General features: G+C 42.7%; 3 protein-coding genes across 4 annotated transcripts; 2 read left to right on the top strand and 1 right to left on the bottom strand.

Moving 5' to 3' along the window:
• Window positions 1-425: 425 nt before the first annotated feature.
• Window positions 426-5,625, top strand: trmt61b (tRNA methyltransferase 61B). 2 transcript variants are annotated; one of them, XM_069160953.1, is made up of 8 exons: window positions 426-1,184; window positions 1,245-1,527; window positions 1,614-1,716; window positions 3,980-4,170; window positions 4,260-4,351; window positions 5,000-5,202; window positions 5,288-5,383; window positions 5,472-5,625. In XM_069160953.1, exons 1-8 carry the CDS (start codon window positions 784-786, stop codon window positions 5,504-5,506), a joined length of 1,404 nt encoding a protein of 467 aa, XP_069017054.1. In that variant the 5' UTR covers window positions 426-783; the 3' UTR covers window positions 5,507-5,625. The 2 variants fall into 2 exon arrangements, with proteins under 2 accessions (XP_069017054.1, XP_069017053.1); XM_069160952.1 differs by having other exon boundaries at window positions 426-1,527.
• A 922-nt stretch (window positions 5,626-6,547) lies between these two features.
• Window positions 6,548-10,964, bottom strand: spdya (speedy/RINGO cell cycle regulator family member A). Its single transcript, XM_069160462.1, has 6 exons — window positions 10,754-10,964; window positions 10,615-10,673; window positions 10,437-10,522; window positions 9,770-9,941; window positions 9,255-9,564; window positions 6,548-7,066 (listed from the first exon to the last, which is right to left on the bottom strand). The coding sequence occupies exons 1-6, from the start codon at window positions 10,962-10,964 to the stop codon at window positions 7,005-7,007; spliced, it is 900 nt and encodes a 299-aa protein (XP_069016563.1). The 3' UTR covers window positions 6,548-7,004.
• Window positions 10,965-14,284: 3,320 nt separating this feature from the next.
• On the top strand, window positions 14,285-18,920 carry pcare1 (photoreceptor cilium actin regulator 1). Its single transcript, XM_069160444.1, has 2 exons — window positions 14,285-17,646; window positions 18,797-18,920. The coding sequence occupies exons 1-2, from the start codon at window positions 14,285-14,287 to the stop codon at window positions 18,918-18,920; spliced, it is 3,486 nt and encodes a 1,161-aa protein (XP_069016545.1).
• The last annotated feature ends 1,003 nt before the right edge of the window (window positions 18,921-19,923 follow it).

Genomic DNA, 19,923 nt, shown 5'->3' with positions numbered 1-19,923 from the left:
GGAATCACCTCAGAACCAGCTCCGTGCGTTTACTTTTATCGACACACACAAAAAAAATAATAACTGACGCGGTAACTCGGGAAATAATAATGAAAAAAATTAATGCTATAATCCTCTCTAATTCTCTCTACACGTCAGAAATGCGTATTTATTTCTGTATCACATTAAATGTTATGCTCTCGGGTCTTTGCGTTCAGTGCATAAATTTTATCTCCCAACTTTGTTGGTTTGCTGCTTACAATCAGCAGGCCATGAATTCCTGGAACATATAATGGATTTTGGTACTGTTAATGTGTTAAATCCTAAACGGTGAGGATTTATATATATAAATATATATATGGTACGACTGAATATAAAATGCGTACAGTTTTGAATGACGCACATCAGCTGTGATGTTGCCCTCTGCTGGCAGACTTAAATTACTGCACTGGTCGCTAAGTTATGACGTTTGTTCACACGTGTTTCTCCGTGGATAGGTTTCCCCTCTCCAGCATGGTGACCTCCCTGCCGCTGTAAACAGCCGGGTAAACGACCTGTGAGTTAAACGGAGTTAAATTGATTTATTGTTATATTTACTCCGGTTAGTTATTATTTCGCAGGGACACACGTTGTGTGTGTGTGTGTGTGTGTGTGTGTGTGTGTGTGTGTGTGTGTGTGTGTAAAACTGCCGCGGTCATTTATCTGGTTCTATAATTCCCTCGATGTGATCTCAGGACGTGCTCATCCTATATGATGTTATAATATTCATGTTGTGGTTGCTATATAATGTTATAACCCGAAGTTATGGCAGTGCACGCGCCCTTCAGACTGCTGCTCGTGCGCAGACTGGTGTCAATTTGCACATCCAGTCAAAGACACAGCGGACCAGAGGATGGACTCGTAAAACTCTCCACAAGTAGGAGGCAGACGAGAACGTTTTCAACTGCTGCTGTGAAACGCAACGACAACGAGGGGGACACGTCCGACTCTTCACCCCCGAGCACCGAGTTGACATTCAGGCAAGCGCTGCTGTCCAAGAGGAGGCGACCCCTGTCCCCTCTGGAGAGGATCAGCGGCCTGCTGCCCCGGGACGCCCTGAGCGCCGAGGTGACGCAGCTGAGGGAGCAGGACCAGACGGAACCCGGCGAGGACGCGAACACCCGGGCGGAGGAGCCGAACACTTCAGCGTGCCATCAGGAGGAGAGGCCGCCGCTCTCCACCCTCCCCCGGGAGAGGCCGCCGCTCTCCACCCTCCCCCGGGAGAGGCCGCCGCTCTCCACCCTCCCCGGGGAGAGCCTGCTGACCTTCGGAGAGCTGCTCGTCGCCGAGTGTCGCAGGAGGCGGGTGGAGTTCAGGAAGATGTTTCAGCTGCAGGCAGGGGGCCGTCTGCAGAGCAGCTGGGGCATCGTCCTGCACGAGGACATGGTCGGGCAGCACGCGGGTCGGTTCCTGAAGACCAGCATGGGTGTTTCCATCTTCATCCGTCGGCCCAGTCTGGAGGATTATGTGCTGTACATGAAGAGGGGACCTGCGATCGCTTACCCGAAGGTAGGGGACGAGGTAGGGGACAGTATTCGTTCCTGTTAAAGCGTCGGGAGCTTCTGACAGATGCTGTTGTGTTTCTGTTCTCTCAGGACGCAGCTACGATGCTCATGATGATGGATGTCACGGAAGGAGACAGCGTGTTGGAGTCGGGCTCCGGGTCGGGGGCCATGTCCCTGTTCCTGTCCAGAGCAGGTTGGTACACATCATACGGCGTCCCACTAGAACCCAAATGGAAGCGTTTAGATACTCAGTTTCAGAGTTCAGATACTCAGAGTTCAGATACTCAGTTTCAGAGTTCAGATACTCAGTTTCAGAGTTCAGATACACAGTTTCAGAGTTCAGATACTCAGAGTTCAGATACACAGTTTCAGAGTTCAGATACACAGTTTCAGAGTTCAGATACTCAGAGTTCAGATACACAGTTTCAGAGTTCAGATACTCAGTTTCAGAGTTCAGATACTCAGAGTTCAGATACACAGTTTCAGAGTTCAGATACACAGTTTCAGAGTTCAGATACTCAGTTTCAGAGTTCAGATACTCAGAGTTCAGATACACAGTTTCAGAGTTCAGATACACAGTTTCAGAGTTCAGATACTCAGAGTTCAGATACTCAGTTTCAGAGTTCAGATACTCAGAGTTCAGATACTCAGAGTTCAGATACACAGTTTCAGAGTTCAGATACTCAGTTTCAGAGTTCAGATACTCAGAGTTCAGATACTCAGAGTTCAGATACTCAGAGTTCAGATACACAGTTTCAGAATTCAGATACACAGTTTCAGAGTTCAGATACTCAGAGTTCAGATACTCAGAGTTCAGATACTCAGAGTTCAGATACTCAGTTTCAGAGTTCAGATACTCAGTTTCAGAGTTCAGATACTCAGTTTCAGAGTTCAGATACTCAGAGTTCAGATACTCAGAGTTCAGATACACAGTTTCAGAGTTCAGGTACTCAGTTTCAGAGTTCAGATACTCAGAGTTCAGATACACAGTTTCAGAGTTCAGATACTCAGTTTCAGAGTTCAGATACACACCGTTTTGTCAGTCATGTGTTTTGTAACATAATGTATGTATTCAAAACCGTAACACAGAGCTGAGCAACGAATCAGTATTTAGACGTTTGTTTTGAACATCGCTTTGATCATTTACATGCACTTTTTCACACATTTTCCATATCTTGATAGATGAATATTGACAATATGTCTATTGATTTTAATTTCAGCTTTAGTAACACAGACACAAGAGTGAGCAATAAGAAAATGTCACAAGTGCAGATCGTAGTCTGACTGATACCTCAATGTTGTTTAATCAAATACAAAGAGTTCTTATTTTTAAGAAATCAGCAGTCTGCATAATTTTCCCCAAATTGTTTTAGTTACAATTATAATTGCAATTATTGTAATTGTTTGCCACAAAAACAGACTCAATTAACTGGCTAATAATAAATCTAAATATTTTCCCCAAAAATGATTCTTTATTGCAGGCAGAAGAAGCGTTATGCACTGTAAAATTCTGCTCAAATTCAAATAAAACACATCTTAGTAGTGGTGGGGAAAATCAACACAGTATAGTATGCGCAATATTGGATCAATATACCAAAGACAAGCTTCAGTATTTTATCATTATTATGTAAATAAATACATTTGGCAGGTTTCCTGACGGTGTTGGCCAGTCTGCTCGACAGTCTCAATGTTCTGCACTAAAAAAAAAAAGACTGAAGTGAGATGAACGGACTGGAAACTATTTTATTTAACACCAAACATGTTTCTGTGGAGGAACAATTTGCAGTTGAAAAAAATATACCGTGTTACTGCAATAATTCAGCATATTGCAAAATGTTAAAACTGCGATAACATTGTATCGTGACTTAAGTAGCATAATGTTGAAACATCTGGCATGAACATTTGTGTTAACTATATTTCGAAACAAGGGTTTGACTTGTCATTGCATTTAGCCACGCCCACTGGCCACTGATTGGCTCGCCCCTTCAGCAAGACTGAGTGACATGTGAGCGGAGCTGTCAGATCATAAGGCTGGATGCAGCTTTTACAAAGAATTTGAAAAAGTTGGCATAATTTACTGAGTAAAGAACTCACACTTACGGCAACTCCAATAAATAGAACGTATAGATTTTCTTGTTAAATGCAACACAAAGGATGCAACAACTCCACAGTTTAATGTGAACTAAACTAATAATGAAGCAAAGATAGAGGTGAACTGTGAGCATTCAATTTCAACGTGAACCCCCAGACAATGACTCATGGTTGTCCTATAAGCGCTGACAGTCTTCACTGATCTTCATTAAAAACCTTTAAAAAAAAATTTAAAAAAAAAAACGTATATTCTGTTCGTGAAGGAAAGCGGCAGAGGTGACACGTCACACTTTCTCAAATAAAAAGCGATCTAGATGTGTCACAAAGCCATGAACCGTGACTGACCGTGTGTCTGCGTCTCCCAGTTGGCTCTAAGGGCAGCGTGCTGAGCGTGGAGATCAGGGAGGACCACCACAGGAGAGCCGCGTTGAACTACCAGCGCTGGCGGTCGTCGTGGCGACTGCGGCGAGGCGAGGAGTGGCCCGACAACGTCCAGTTTCACCGCGCCGACCTCGGCGCCGCCTCCCCGCTCCTCGCCGGGCGGGGGCTCCACGCGGTCAGTGTCCCGGGCGAACACGGGAACACGGACGTGTTCGGCGTTCAACACAAAAACATCCTCCGTGACGCGGGTCGTTTCTCTTGCAGGTCGCTCTGGACATGATCAACCCTCAGATGGTTTTACCCAACGTCATCCCACACCTGCACCCCGGAGCTGTGTGCGCCGTCTACCTCGCCAAGTGTGTAGCTCCGCGCTTTCACCGACACCGTTCACACTAAACGCAGCTCCTTTAAAAGAGCAGTAGTTTGGCACTGAATATTTTGTCATCTCCATTGAAATGATTTGCACTGACAGAGCATGAGGAACACCTCTTAGTACAGTTCAGCGGGACCGCAAATCAGTCATCGAAATGCCCATTCAAAAATAATCAACGCCTCCCAATGAGAACGTTGTAATCCTCACGAAGGGACGATTTATTGCCGGGCTGTTGTGTTATAATTATTGCTTCACCTGCCGGTGGTTTGAATGTTCTGATAAAGCCAGACGAGCTGATCCTCTTTTGTCCTTTCTGGAAGTGTCCAGCGTTTCCTTTTAAGCAGGACGCGTCTTTGATTAAACAGCTCTACAAATGCTAAATTTGGATCGTCTATAGTACGTTAAAGACACGATGACAGTGAAATGTCAGGCGTCATAATTAGTGTTCTGTTTGCAGTAAAAAAAAAAAAATAGTTTGTTTTATCTCGTCTGCAGAATTTGATACGTGTCAAATGGAGATTGTCATGAGCCATCGGAGCCCTCCTGTTTAATATGAATATTGACAGCTTTGGTTTCCAAGTGGGTTTTTGTGTGCAGGAACGGGTGTGATCTGACTCTCCCTCCGTAACAGTATAACACAGGTGATCGACCTGCTGGAGGGTCTCCGGTGTTCAGCGCTCCCTCTGCTGTGCGAACGCATCATAGAGGTCCCGGTCCGGGTCTGGGCGGTGGGCCCGGCCCTGCAGAAAGACGGCCGGTACCGCACCAGGATGGCTCCGATCCAGGATGCGGACCTGAGGCGGGGAGATGAGACTTCAGACGACACCGGCAGAGGTGATTTAAAAGTAACACAGCAGGCCGCGATGGACGCTGACGTTTTCTCAGGAGTCACAAAGAAGTCTCAATCTTATCATTTCAGAGGAGACGACCACGGAAGAAGTCCCCGTCCCCGTCCCAGCCTTTGGGAGCATTCCTTACATGGCCAGACCTCATTGCGATCAAATGAGTCACACAGGTCAGATGTTATCACACCTCAAACCCCTCCGTCAGTTTCTCTGTGATAACGGAAGTAAATGTTCATTGTGTCTTTTTTTCTTTTTCAGCATTCCTGGTGAAACTGAGGAAGTGTGTGCGGTAGCTGTTCCGCCTGTGAGGAGCCCTCGGACAGAAATTATTGTTATATTTCAGCCAAATGATCACACTGGAAGTAATTTGAAATAAATAACTGATGTCAAAATACATTTTGGTGTATTTCAATGAAAAGTCTATGATGTAATAGCTGGATTCCACTGACACGTCACCTCTGCAACAGGTTTTGTTGTTGTTTTTTTTCCATCCTCCGCACGTCTTCATCAGTCAGGCTCCACCACAGCTTCAGTTTTTCCACACTGTGATTCTCGTGGAAACTTGAAACCCGTCGCGTTAACGTTTGCGAAGCCACTGTGAAGGGCGGGACCAGTCAGCAGCCTGCGTCGCTGGTTAACCGCGGTGACGCTGATGTCAAGGACCATAACTCCCTACAGAATGTGGTCAGACCCGAATATTCCCGAATATGTGGGTCTGCAAACACCAGGCGGTGTCTTCATTAAACATCCGGAGCATTTGGTCTGCCTGATTTTTGTTGCTTCTCGTACGGCTCGATTGGCCACGTTAGTTCAAAGTTTCGGTCTATTTTAATGGTGTTTATTTCCTACTTTGTTGTGCTGTTGTCGAAAGACAAAATTAATACAGTTGGCTGCATGTTAACTGTTAGAAAAAAAACAGTCATATTCATAATTACTTCCCATCTATGTTTCACACAGCAGGAGCAGAAAGCATCTCTAATACTGGAAAGACCGGAGGGGAGGCGGGCGGGGGGATGGGGGGGGGTGTATAGTGATGCAATACTCTCAACTCTCCACTGCACAAGTCTGTGTTTTATTTTGAAAATCGATCAGCAGCAGCACAGATGGACCAGATGGATTCCAGCCATAATAGAGTCAAATATTGCAGACAATAAAGATCTCAGTAGATGAAGAGACTTTGGTTCTGTCAATATGGATCACAGTAATGTGAATATAGAAATCCTTTACCTGTGTGCAAACAACAATACATCTGAAAAACAAAGCTAATTAACCAAAGAGAAGTCAATTGACTAAAGAGACAAATTCATGTTCAAGCTTGTATTCCCTCAAACTGGAGAGGCAGCATTGGATCATCAAACAGGAACATTGGCAACAAAAGTAAAAGCGCACCCAGAGGAGCCCCGGTAACAGACAGCACGGGCCTCTATCCAAACTCATCTCCACTCAAATCCTTTTAACATCTAAGGAAAAAGAGGGAGTCCAAAAAAATCCCACAAGAACAAATAAATTAGATAAATATGAATAAATAAACTACTCTATAGCTTAAATAAACCATTACGGCCTGTCGTCTTGCATGTTTCAATCAGAGGAGTATGTATTGAGTGACGTTAGCTCATTGTTGTCACGGTTACATAAAATATACTTTGACCGGTTCCGAGTGCGTTGATGAGATGGATCCAACCTGGCCATTCAGACTTTTACTTCAAAAGTAAAAGTGCTGTCGAAGCCCTGAAAAGAGGCCGAATACACAGAACTGGGCGGCTGCGATGAAGAGGAAAGTGGTGCGACGCTCTACAGCTCATTGATCCAGTCCATGAGGGTGTCATACGAGGACTCGCAGGGAGAGGCATCCCCTAATAAAAAAAGAGGAGAGATAGAAAAATGGGAGTTTAGTGAGGCGGCCCAATCCTATCAATTCTTTGAAAATCAATACTGCGTGAAAATGTATTGTTAGGATTCATCAGCATGCCGGAAACATTCCCATCCCTGAACCTAATGTTCAATCTCTTTTCGTCCGATATCAGTCAGAATCACAAGATAAGACCGTCTTTACCATCCAACTCGGTGAAATCTCTGCCGGCTAAACCACTCGATCTCCCCGAGACCTGAGCCACAGATGAGCCACTCCTTCTTGTCGAGGGCCCTTTTCTTCGTATTGATCCTGGCAGTTCAGCGAGTTTTACTTTGAGAGACTCTCCGTGTCACGTTGTTTTATCTTTTTAGATCATCTTTCTGAGGCAGCGCTCGAGAGCCGGTTCAAGAACACCCCGTTAAAGAGCTACTGAACGTCGGCTTTTTTTAAATTTTTTATAGAGGACGTTTGAGGCGATGTATTTCATATTTTACCGCCGCCGGGCAAATTACACACACTGTTGATGTGCAAAGTGAAAGGAAGCAAACAAATATTAAAAAACAAACAAATGGGAATGCATTCAACAGTGTCCATAATCCTTCATCCAACAGTTAAAGGCACTGAAGCGCTCAATACTTTTAAACCAGTACGAGAAATTAAATTTAAAAAAATAACACAAATGTCAGTAATAATGCTTCATGGTAAGACTCTGACCTGTTTACTAAGTATACATTAAGTAAAATTAAAAAAAAATAAAAATTAAAAAAACGAATTAAGGCCAGCGGAGTCAATACTACAGCACCCCCTAGTGGTCACATTGGTAACTTTTTCTGGATTTCATTTGTTTTATCTCCAAATAACAGAGGAAGGCAGCGCTGAAATTATGAAGACGGTCTTATGCGTTATGAAAACTGGTCGTGACGACAGCAGGAGCGAGGCCGCCCTCGGCTGAGCTGGCTGAGCGTTGCACTGGAAGCTACTGTACTCCTCAACCCTTGTGACATATCGTTGAAACGTTGTGTCATAGAAGCACTGCAGGTTTAAAATCCCCCAGACGGTCACACTCGTAACACCATAGATTCAATCACAGATACAGCTGGAGTCTGAGCAATATCCAGAGCAGCAGCAGCAGCTGTGCCTGCAGCCAGTGGCCATATGCTGTCAGGGATCAAGTCGTGAGCGACAAATGCATCATGAAAAGTGTCACAAAATCTCTCCTGTATGTGGTAAAGGGTTGGGGCTGCAGGATATATGGATATTTCACCATATTGTCTGACATTTTTGACATCACATTATTGCAATATGACCCTAGTATTGTCTTTTCCTGGTCTTTAAGGCTGCATTACAAGAAAGCGAAGTCATTTTCTGCGTAACCAGACGTGTTCTCGCTGTTCCGTGGTTCACGGTCATATTCACGTCACGAATAATTATTCACTAAAAATGTAATCGTGTAAATATTTAGTGAAAGCAACACGAGTCACCCCTACAATGTCGTTGCAATATTTGGTCAAAAATATTGTGACATTTGATTTTGTCCACATCATAGGTTGGGATGTCACCAGAATCAATACTTTGGTACAAAGTCGATGCCAAAAATTCTGAAAATTTGATGATGCTTGTTTTTCTATGACACTGAAGGTGCCGTGGATGTTTTCCGTAATGGACATAGGCATGATTTAAGCAGCTCAAAGCGAGACAGTCTGTCAACCGAATTCCAGGTGAGAGTTTCAGCGGTTTAGGCTTCGTTTTAACATTGATTCACAATGTTCAGATCCCAACATAATGACCATAATTGTTTGTGAATGGTGAAAGCTGCACCCGTTCCAGACATATTCTCCACACGATGCTCACAAAGGTGACTCTACGCTCGTACAGCGGTATTGGTGACAACAGAAAACATGAACGGTATCGTGACATCCCTAAACTGGACAGGAAGCAGCAAACCAACTGGTCATAAGAGACCAGAGGGAATACAAACGTTAGTGAGAAGTAACATAAAAAGAGTCCAGAAAAAAAGTCTCCCGCCATGACTCTTACGAGGCTTTTTTACAATGTCTGCCCAGTTCTATGGTGAGAGTAAGTAAACACACATAAATAAGTCTGTCTGACAGAAATGGTTTAGATAACAGGGGACAAATACACTACTGTACTGTACTGTACAGACTAACACCAGTACTACTGACACCTACTTGGGACCTCCTGAGGACGGGAGCGGCAGGAATGGCGCGCCGTGCTTTTATTCTCCGCCGCAGCCCTGGGTGGGATGATCTCCAAACTCGGCGCAGAGGCAAAAGGGTCTGAATAGGTGTTATCTGAAGAGGAGACCGGGTCACAATGAAACGCGTTGCCACGGTTACAGAGGGCACAGGAGACCGGGGAGGCCGAGGGCCCGCGGGGTAAATGGATTTGGTCCTGCGCTCGGTAGTGCCGCTGGGCACCGCTGTGGTGATCGGGCCGCTGCCGCTGCCACACCAAGTGAGAGGACACAATGGCCATCACCTGGAGGACAGAGGTCCAATAAATAAGTAAACACAGCTCCGACATGAAACCAAAAACAAAAACAAAAAAATAACATGCGCACACAACAGGGATGGAATGTATGGCATTAAATCAAAGCAATACAAATTGCACCGTTCAGCAGGAGTAAAGTCAGAGAGGAACACCATTTATCAACCTCCTCAGGCAGCCCCCGCTTGTGTTGTACCTCTTCACAGCAGCGCCTGCTGACAGCAGCTCTGTACTCCATGCGCGCCCACAGCTTGTCTCGCTGCTTGAGGAAGCGAGGAAACTGCTTCCTCCAATTCTTGCCCAGAGCCCACGGAAAGATTTCGTACTTGCTCTCCTCCTCGTCCTCCTCCATGGCGTTGGCAAGATACCTGCAGATGGAGGAGAAGAGCCGAGCGCAACAAGAACATTTGAAGAGGTGGAAAAGAAGCGACACAAAAAAAAGTTCATGACGGGATATTTTTTTTTAATATTTTGCATCCGGAAAGTATTCACAGCGCTTCACTTTTTCCACATTTTGTTATGTTACGGCCTTTTTCCAAAATGGATTAAATTCTTTTTTTTTTTTCCCCTCAAAATTCTACACACACCTTCAACAAAGTATTGAGCAAAGGCTGTGAATACTTATGTTATATTTTCATTCTTTATTTTTAATAGATTTGCAAAAATTTTAAACAAACTTTTTTTCAATTTGTCATTATGGGATATTGTGTGAATGAATTTAATCCATTTTGGAATAAGGCTGTAACATAACAAAATGTGGAAAAAGTGAAGCGCTGTGAATACTTTCCGGACGCACTGTGTGTGTGTGTGTGTGTGTATTATATATAAATAGGCAGAATATTAAATCTTTTCTCTGGACTTACAGCGCAATGAAAAAATTCTTTCTGGTGTACTCGGCGATAGCGAAGTGGGCCCTTTTGAAGTACACAAAGGTCATGGCTAGAAGGTACTGATGAAACAGAAGGAAAAGACGGAGACCGCTCAGTGTCAGCATCACGAAGCTGGAGGTTTGTCATTTTCACTGCAGTAACGGCTTTATACCTTGTCTGTCATTTTATAACAACGGTCCATCCTCAGAAAGTCATGAATCAGGTCGTCATCTGTAACCGAACACAACTGCCTTTTAACTTCATTTCAAAACGTACACGTTAAATCACTCGTAAAATGCGACACCACTCACCAAAAAGTCTGAAGTACGTCGCCATTTCCTGCCGCTGGATAACAAAAATGGGACACATGGTCGTCTTGGCATAATACGCATCGCTGTGGATCTTCCACAGCGGACTCTGGGCGTCTTGACCGTTGTCTTTGTTTAGGCAGAGACGCCTTCTGATTTGGCGAACATGTTTGCGTTTGACCCGGAGCGACAGGGCGGGAGGAGTCTTCATCATGCTTCAGTTTGGACGGCCGTGTGGTTAAGAGGCCCTCTCCGGTGTCCTGCACTGGAAATGGAAGCAAGGTGACAGCATTGGTGTTTGTTTGTTTTGTTTACTCCATATCCTTTGGATTTACACAAATTTAGTGGATCACAAACGAGTCAGAAATTTGCTTCACAGACAGTTTTGACAGCTCCTCCATCTTGCAGAAGGACCTGCTGTCAAAATGTGGTTTTTTTTTTTTTTAACTTATTTTGAGCACATTTGCTTTTAAGTTTGTTTGATTAAAATGTTATTCTGCGTCTTCCTGTAATTAAAATACAGAAAACATCAGGCAAAGTTCTATTAATCCATTTATTTATTTATTTTTGCATCAAAAAAAAAAAATTGGGTAAAAAAAAACAAAAAACACACCAGTCACATGAACATTTAAAATGTTTGAGTTCACAAGCATTGACAACCAAAGCACACAATGACATCACCAATTAATCAACATTATTAACAGTTCATTTAGATTGATAAATAAACTAATGCTGCTTCGTGAACGTCCCTGGAGAAATAAATAAACTCATATATATATATAATGCAGTGGTCTCCTGTATAGTATGTCTACTAATATCCACAAAACATCCCAAACCCGTTTTACCTGTTAGCTGGCAGCTAGCGAGAAAACAACAACAACAACAACAACAAAAACAACTAACACGTCATTTTAAGTGACGTCTCGGGACACACGGAGACAGAAACGCGAAAACGTAAAGTGAACATGTCTTCTCGTGAGGAGAAGTGAAAGCTAACGTGTAGTAAACAAACAAACAAACAAACAAACAAAGGGAGAATAAGGGACCCTGACCTGACGTGACCGGACACGGCGGCAGTTGACGGCGTTGTGGTGCACGCGCCTCCAGATTAGCGCCAATACTGCAGCTGCACACTTTGCACGCGGGCACGCGCATCACACTCTTCTTCTTATATATATATATTTAAAAAAAATTATTTAAAAGTTAAAAAAAACAACAACCGTGTTGAAATAACCTACTTTACATTCAGATAATGAGACTCTTATAAATATTCTACCCTAACCACCCCGCCAACCAAAAACACAAACAACGACAGAAACAATGAAAGTGTACATTTCACCATCTATTTCACAACCTTTGAGAAATATCAATTTACCCCCAATACCTAGAAATCAATAAATAACAAACACAATGCTTGACTGTATCTACTTGTTTTCAGTGAGGACAAGACAGATAGGCTGGGAGGGGGGGGGGTGTAAACAGTTGATCATAACAGCAAAATGAAAACTATTTCAATATTAAATAACCCAACATGCAAAGCAGTCTCAGTGACGGGAGGGAAATAATATGTTGTGGTGAACGGGTAAAGGCAATGGTTGTTTTCCTGTCTTTCTCACTTTGTGACCAAATAGTCTTTTCGACTGCACATAATGCTTTCCTGGGTGCATTTAGATCCTACGTGTGAGGCAAGATGTACAATGGACTAAAAAGCCCCTGCCGTACTGAGAAGATCGAGTATGTGATCATTTAAATGAAATTAGAGTTATGGAATTTAAAAATATGTTCACACACAAATCACTTTGCTCACATAATGATGTGGCCACGACTGAACTCAACACCATATGTAATTACAGCAACGTATGTACAAATCATCATTGTTAAGTCTGCATCATTAGAATATCCACATCCAGGAAAACATTTTAGCAGCTGCCACATCAAAAGGGAAGAATCTTTCTAGCAAGAGAAAGATCTGCACTCTGCTGTAATCCCACAGTTTAATTAATAACTGATCTGAATTGTTTTGATAAATAAGATGCTCTTGTGGCACCATTTCCGGCACAATTGAATTTTGCAACCTCGCATTTTGTACGCTGTCCATTGAGCCCTTTAAATAATGGCAATCAAATACAGGTGATCAGGTCAGATATGGCTGGATGAAGACGATGGCTGACAAATGTGTGTCAGGTCGGCTACTGTTCAACCACACATTTGAACCCTTATGAAGTGTCAACATTAACCGGGCCCAAAAACAAAGGAAGACAAAACAAATAACAAACAAATAAAACAAGAAATAAAAACTAAATAAGGACAAACAAATTAAATTGAGTTAAATAATAATACAATGATAAATACAAATTCTGAAAAATGTAATCATTGAAAATAAGTACATAAATAGGGCAACAGAAAAAAGCAAAAAAATTCAAACGGGGGTCAGATTAAAGACCTTATAACAATGCATCCAGACTCTCGCCTCAACTGAATATTATTAATATCTACCCCTCTGGGCACTTTAACATGTTTTCTATAGCCTATATGTTGAAAGACAGTTTTTAGCCTTTTCAAAAGTGGTTATTTGCCTATATTAAAATATATATTGATTTTATGATATTTTTTCTTGGTTATTTGCTGCCATTACATGTTATTTTCATGACAGACTTAAATAGATAGGCGTAAAACTAGATTACTAGATTACTATAATCTTTTCTACTTTGAATTTCAGTGTCTACTACAGAGAGGCAAAGATAGTTCAAATTTATTTAAGGCACCTTTGTGTTCCAGTGAACTGATGCTGGATATAGAAGTTAAAAGCAAGTCAGTCAACCATCAGAATAACTTATTGACTTTGCCATTTAGACTTCACGTAAAAACAAACAATGAAAACCTTACAGGAGTAAGATATCTATACATGTGATGTATCCAAAAACTGTTGATAGAATGAAAGCAAAGGTGATGTTTTGTAATGCAGCTGAAAATAAAACACTTTCACTTTTATTTTAATGAACAGATTTTTGCTTCTTTTTGCTTTTCTGTCCAAAGGCTAAATGGGAAGATATTGTTTTGCAGGCTATAAAAAGCCACCTGAGGCCAGCCCTCATTACCCAAATGAGCTTATAGTCTTACTAGTAGGTGAGTTTTACATGCTTTAACGTGACATATGTGCAGGCTGAGGAGTTCACTGAAAGCCCCACTAATCCTCTCAGCTGCTTGTCCTTTGTAAGGTACAGAAGGATGCGTTTTGGAGCACGCTACAAGAATATTTTAATACACATGACTACTGATCTGTGGATTTACTTTCCCTTTCTGTGACGGGAGGAAGCAATCTATAAAATGGATTTATTCACTTTTTGTTTTGGCAGCATCCTTGTGGAGCGGGATCGTATCAGACTCAACAACTTAAGCCATCTGAAAATGACAGATACAGCAGGTGGCTAAGGACTTGGACTATTGCTCCCATAATTTACTTCACTTTCTGCACTGCTGTGTTGGTGTCTACAAGAAGTCCTTAAAATCAGCCTGTATTTGAAAAGATCAGAAATGGGCTGCTCACCATCCAAAGGTAGCCAATTTGGCACCCTGGCTGCCATGACGAAGGGGAGAATGCTGCCTCCAGTCCCTCAAGAAAGCCCCAGAGATTCCAAGTTTCAAGAAGGAGAGAATCAAAATCCCACTGGATCAGCAAATGGGGATACAAAAGAGAAGAAGGGAGCTGGACATAGTCCGGTACTTCAGAAAGAGCCACACATGATACCTCAAAAAAAGAGATCTGTCACTGAGCAAGTGAATATGGAAGCAGTGAACATGGGTAAATTGGGGAGTCAAGGGATGGACAACAGCACGGTATCACAGAAGAAAGAGAAAAACACTGACAAGCAGGATATTGCAGAGAAGAAGCCAGGCAGAAAAACAAAGAAAAATACCAAAGGTGCAAAAGCGCTGAAAAAGAAAGACAAGGACAGAGACAAACTATCCGCCGAGCAGAAAGTGGACTTCCCGGAACCCCTGGTAAAAGCTCACCAAGCCGCTTATGCCTTTTTGAATCCTAGCATAAACAAATATGATGTTCTACTTGGACTTTTTGAACAAGCAACCCAAACTCAAGTTTCTGTGCAGCCTATGGTTGCCTTCATGGCTCTACGATATGAGGAAATAATTCAGGGGATGGAAGAGATGGCAGATGAAGGAGAAAAAGTTTTAAAGGAAAATGGGGAGCATCTTGCTTGGCCAAGTCAAATGAAAAACCTCTCATCTTCTGCACCTCTGAAGTCTGGCTCTGCTAATATTGAGCCCCCACCGGATTTGTTGCAGCAGCTGCTTCAGTACACCACACAGAGAATGCGAAATGTGAGCCAGGCTATCGGTAGAATTGGGGACTCTGCTTTAGAGGAGGCAGTGGAGTACTTTGCCTCAGTGTCAGAGCTTTTAGAGGAGAAACTGAAGGTCAAACGTGCAATAGAGACCAGGTTAATGCAACTCTTATCTCGTATTGAGCTGGCCTCTCTGCGTAAGCCTGGGCCAGAGGATTCTGCTCTGTTTAGTGAGGACAGTGGAATTGGAGCTGAGAGCGAATCCCTTGCTGGGTCTGAAAGACGCCTTAGACGAGAGAGTTGTGAGTCAACAAGGACAAATAGAACTACTCCTGTCAGTCCTATGGGATACACCTCCATGAACATTAGGCAAGGTGTGTCAAGGCAAAAGCTTCTGAGTCAAATAAGTCCAAGTGTTTCGCTCAGCTCGCTCAATTCACTTGGTTCTACATGTACCATCATGGCTAATGACCAAAGAGACTCATTGCTAGGATCAGTCTCCTTAGATGATGGGGAGGATGATGACAATGATGATGGAGGGGTGGATAGATGTCTGGGTGATATGCAAGTAGAATTTAGAAAACGATCAAATTCTTCACCCCTAGACCGTGAAAAACAACAACCACGCCGCCTGCCCCCAAAGCTCATAGAAAATCCTCGAAATGTTGAAATGACTCTCAAAATGAAAAATGCTATAAGTGGTAGGATACAGTTTGTTCCATCGCAGAACACCAGTGCCAAAACAAAGGGAGCAGGCAGTCCAAAAACCAACAGACGAGAGTGGACAGACGAAGTGGTACAATCTCCAAAGAGGCCTCAAACAGCAGCACCTGTTCAAAGGGCAGCTGTAAAAAAGACCCCGGTGGCTAGAGAGCTAAGATCCCGGTCAGCAGAATCCCTGCGGAGCAAAGGTGAGGATCCTACACTGATTGAACTAGAAAGGACCCAGAAGGATTTAAACCAGAGGATGCAGAGGATGGCCAGAGGAGGAGGAAACATAAGGACTGTTACATTTAAACAAAGTCAAGGAACCTCACCAGCACAATCTCCAGCAATAAATCGCAAACATCCCTCATCAGTGAAGAACAGCAATAACCAACCACTGAAGGACAAAACAGGCCTTACAAAGTGCAACAATAACAAACAGGATGTAACTAGTGAAGCAGAAGAAGATAATCAGAAAGACAAACCATACATAGGTCCTATAAAAGCCACCCCACCACCGAGCCCTCCTTCATCACCAGGACCTTCTGGCTTTTGCAGAGGCAGGAATTCTGTCAAAAGATTGATTGATACCTTCAGTCAAGGAATAGAGGAGCAAGATGGTCCAAACGTTCTGGGGCCTCTCAGGGGTGTACGGAAGTGCGGCGTTCCAGTGTTACCTGGTTTAGGAAATGTAGAGGCTGTGCTTAGTGCTGGATTAACGAGCTGTCGGCCTGATTTCACTTCATCCGAGAAAACTGATTATTTAGATCTGGATAGTCTTCCTCCGCCTCCAATGGAAGTACTAATGGACAATTCCTTTGAAAGTGCTCAGATTCTTTCAACTGGTGCAGCAGTAGATGGGGCTACCAAAGTTGGACGGTCACCTGTGTTAAAACGGGCTGTAGTATCGCAACGTATGAGGGCCTCAGTTCAGTCTGTGACGGTGCTGCCAAGCAGAGGAGGCTTGCCACAAGCTTCAAAGCTTATTTCCTCCACGAGGGCAGATCAACAAGACACATCTTCTCTTTCAAAGGTCCTCCATCCAGGGACAAATCCAGCAATAGAAAAGGATTCCTCATGCCAGCAAGGCAGAAAGATCCTACATCTAAGAAACTCTTCGGACCCTCAGTCAGAGAGATCATCAACAAATTTTGCAAAAACATCTGCTAGTCAAGCAGCATCAACAGACACACCAGATGGTGGCAACCTTCCAGTGCCTGGACCTAACACTACAGTGCCTACAGTGCCTATTTCTTCAGCACTCACCAGCCAACCACCTGCCACTCCACCTGGGTCTAGGGGACGAATGTTACCTTCTACACCTTCTACACCAAGCAGTTTACAGCGTAAGCTTCCCAGTCCCCACAATTTCAAAAGGCAACCTAGTCCTCCCTCTTCAGATAGCCCCCCTGTTTACAGGATGCTTCCTTCATCACCAGCTGCTCAGAGGAGACTCCCGACTCCGCCAGCTGCAAAGCAGAACAATTTGAACTCAAGCTCACCCTCCTCGTACCCTTTCAAAGCACCGTCTCCACCAGCCTCGCCAAAATTACAAAGATGGTCAAAGCAGAACAGTAGCGAAGACTCATCTAGTGCACGGATGGTCAGTAATGCACGTTCAGTCTTCTGCCCCGTGTCTCCATCCATGTTTGAGGCCCAGCCTTGTTCTGTTCCTCAACCTCCTCAAGCATGGACCTCTTCCAGAGTCTCCTTTCTCTCGCGTGCTTTTGGGAGTCGTGGAAGGTTTCCTGTATCTGCCCAAGGACCGCGACCGTTCGTCCGACGTAGCCAGTCCGACCGAAGGCCAAGTCTAAATCTGCCACCACGATCACAAGGCATCTCAGTGGCTGAGACTTGTGGGAGTGAGCCAGCAATATATTCACTGGGGTAAGTTTTACCACATTTTCTGTCACATATGAATCTTCTTGGCAGTGCTTATTTTGATGGGTACCTTAATTTTATCCTTAATTCTGGGGAGAATTTCTAGGATATAAATTGGATAAATTGATAAATACTTAGTCATATTCTGGTTTTACATACAGAACTAGGGAAATTGTAATTGCAACATAGAAATCACAAGAGAGTGTTGGGGATTTTATAAACAGCAGATAACATCCAAAAATCATGGCCCCGAAGCATCAGCTCCTCTACGTTTGAACTTGATTTGGTTTCTTCTTCTTTCCTGGGTGCTGCCCTTTGCTTTTTATTTCATTTCAAAAACATATTGGACAGATCCACCCTTTAATTTGATTTTACACCTACCTGGCTATGTCTGCAGAAATTTAATTTAAATAATCTTAAATAAAACTAATAACACCTGAGTGACAGAGGTCTACTTGAAAAGCAAATTGAATTTTTTTTCATTGCCACTTTTGAACTATCTTTTTTATCTAAAAAAAATTGTGAGTAGCTACAAACTATACAGAGTAAACATATTTCTAATGTACTGTCAAATTACACAACACTTTCACAAAATGAATAGTTACAGGTCATTTAAAGGAAAATATAACAAAAACTTCCTTAAAGTATGGGACTCATAAAATAAAATATCATCAGATCACAGTGATATTGCTGGCCTCTCTCAAAAATGGCTGACACAAATACTGTCACAGAAGATCCACAAATTTCTTCACAACACAATAAATAAATGACATGGCTATGTCCGTTGAGGCCAGGCTGCTTCTCAAGATAAATGTATGTGTTTCAAATACAAGTGTCTGACTTTTGTGCAAGTGCAAGCTGGATCGCAAGATTTTAAAATTTTACGCAACGATAAATGGAATATTTTAATATAGAAAAGAGAGATGTCAGCTTGAAATGATCGGACACATTATCTAAATCTTGAGTATAATAAACAACTTCTGTCTGAGATTACCTAAAGGTTTTTTGCTCCTACAGAATTGGGCTTTACATGATTTGTTCCAGGCTGATTGAGTGAACGTTGTCACTTTGTAATGCCCCATTCCTGTTTGTTACTGACTCAAACCCACATGGCCCACTGCCCTGATTGCTAATGACATTGTCATCATTCTTCTAGGCTGGATGATGAAGCACGCAGGGACGATGAATTATGGGGTGGGCAATCGGACCTCGCAGCTCCAGCACGCTCTGCGTCACACCAGGACCTGTGCATTGTTGGACAGGCCTTGCACAGGGACTAAAGAGGCCATCTTGGGCCAGCAGGATTATGGATTAGCACGCCTTACCGAGGATTTAAAGTGACAGCGATTATTCAACTGGGAAGCGAGGAGGTAATTCTATCCACGCTGCTGCAGCAACACACCTCCGTAATGCTTCTATTTAAGAGTGTTTCACGTTTGATTTTTAATAGAAATGTGTGTGCATCGTTGCATTCATGTTTGGACTATGTCTGAGCATTAACATGCTCTTGAGTTTCATGTTTACAATATCCATAACTCATCTCCTATTTTTGGAAGGATACTGTCGATTGTCCAGCTGACTCATCACTGTTCCTTTGGCGATTAACCATGCATTACACAAGCTCGCACAAGTTTTCTTTCAGTTCATTTATTTCAGTTTAGAGTTACACCATCAAATTCAGTGTGTCAGTGGATAAGCAGGCAAAAGTGTCTTTCTCAACATGTATCTGTTTAAAAAGGTGGTCAAATATCTCTTATCTCTTTTTTAACATATTTGTATCGACAAATTAGGGATGAATTAGCCGTATTATTGAATGAACTGAAAGTAAATCAGTGGCATGAATCATTCCATGATTTGAAATGTGTTAAGTGTAAAATCACAAAATATCAAATTGTTGTTGTTAACTATATTTTAATTACTACAGTGAGATATTTTTTTTTTATCTTTTCAACCAATCGAAGCCAATATTTTCAAAGCATTTTTTAACCAATTGTTACTTTTGTGTGATCCATCTTTTTTATGTGTTTATTAATAAAAAAAAAAAAGGCAGACAATCAATTTGTATCCCAACCTTGCATCTAATACCAATAATGACTGTAAAAATACCTCATTTAGGAATACATTTTCTTGTGTGCCTCATTAGCGAAGAATGGCTTGAAAAATAACTTTTACTGTTCCCCTCAAGGGATTTACACTTTGGGCTGCCACTTGAGTATAGCCTTGCGTTTTTAGCCTATATTTGTTTACTTTTTGGAAAATTAAGTCAGCGCAATTAGCAATTAA

This window comes from Embiotoca jacksoni, unplaced genomic scaffold (assembly GCF_022577435.1).
Source record: "Embiotoca jacksoni isolate LCO1_2020_lvr unplaced genomic scaffold, fEmbJac1.0.p SCAF_27, whole genome shotgun sequence".
Classification (NCBI taxonomy): domain Eukaryota; kingdom Metazoa; phylum Chordata; class Actinopteri; family Embiotocidae; genus Embiotoca; species Embiotoca jacksoni.
This window is presented reverse-complemented; position numbering and strand designations above follow the sequence as displayed.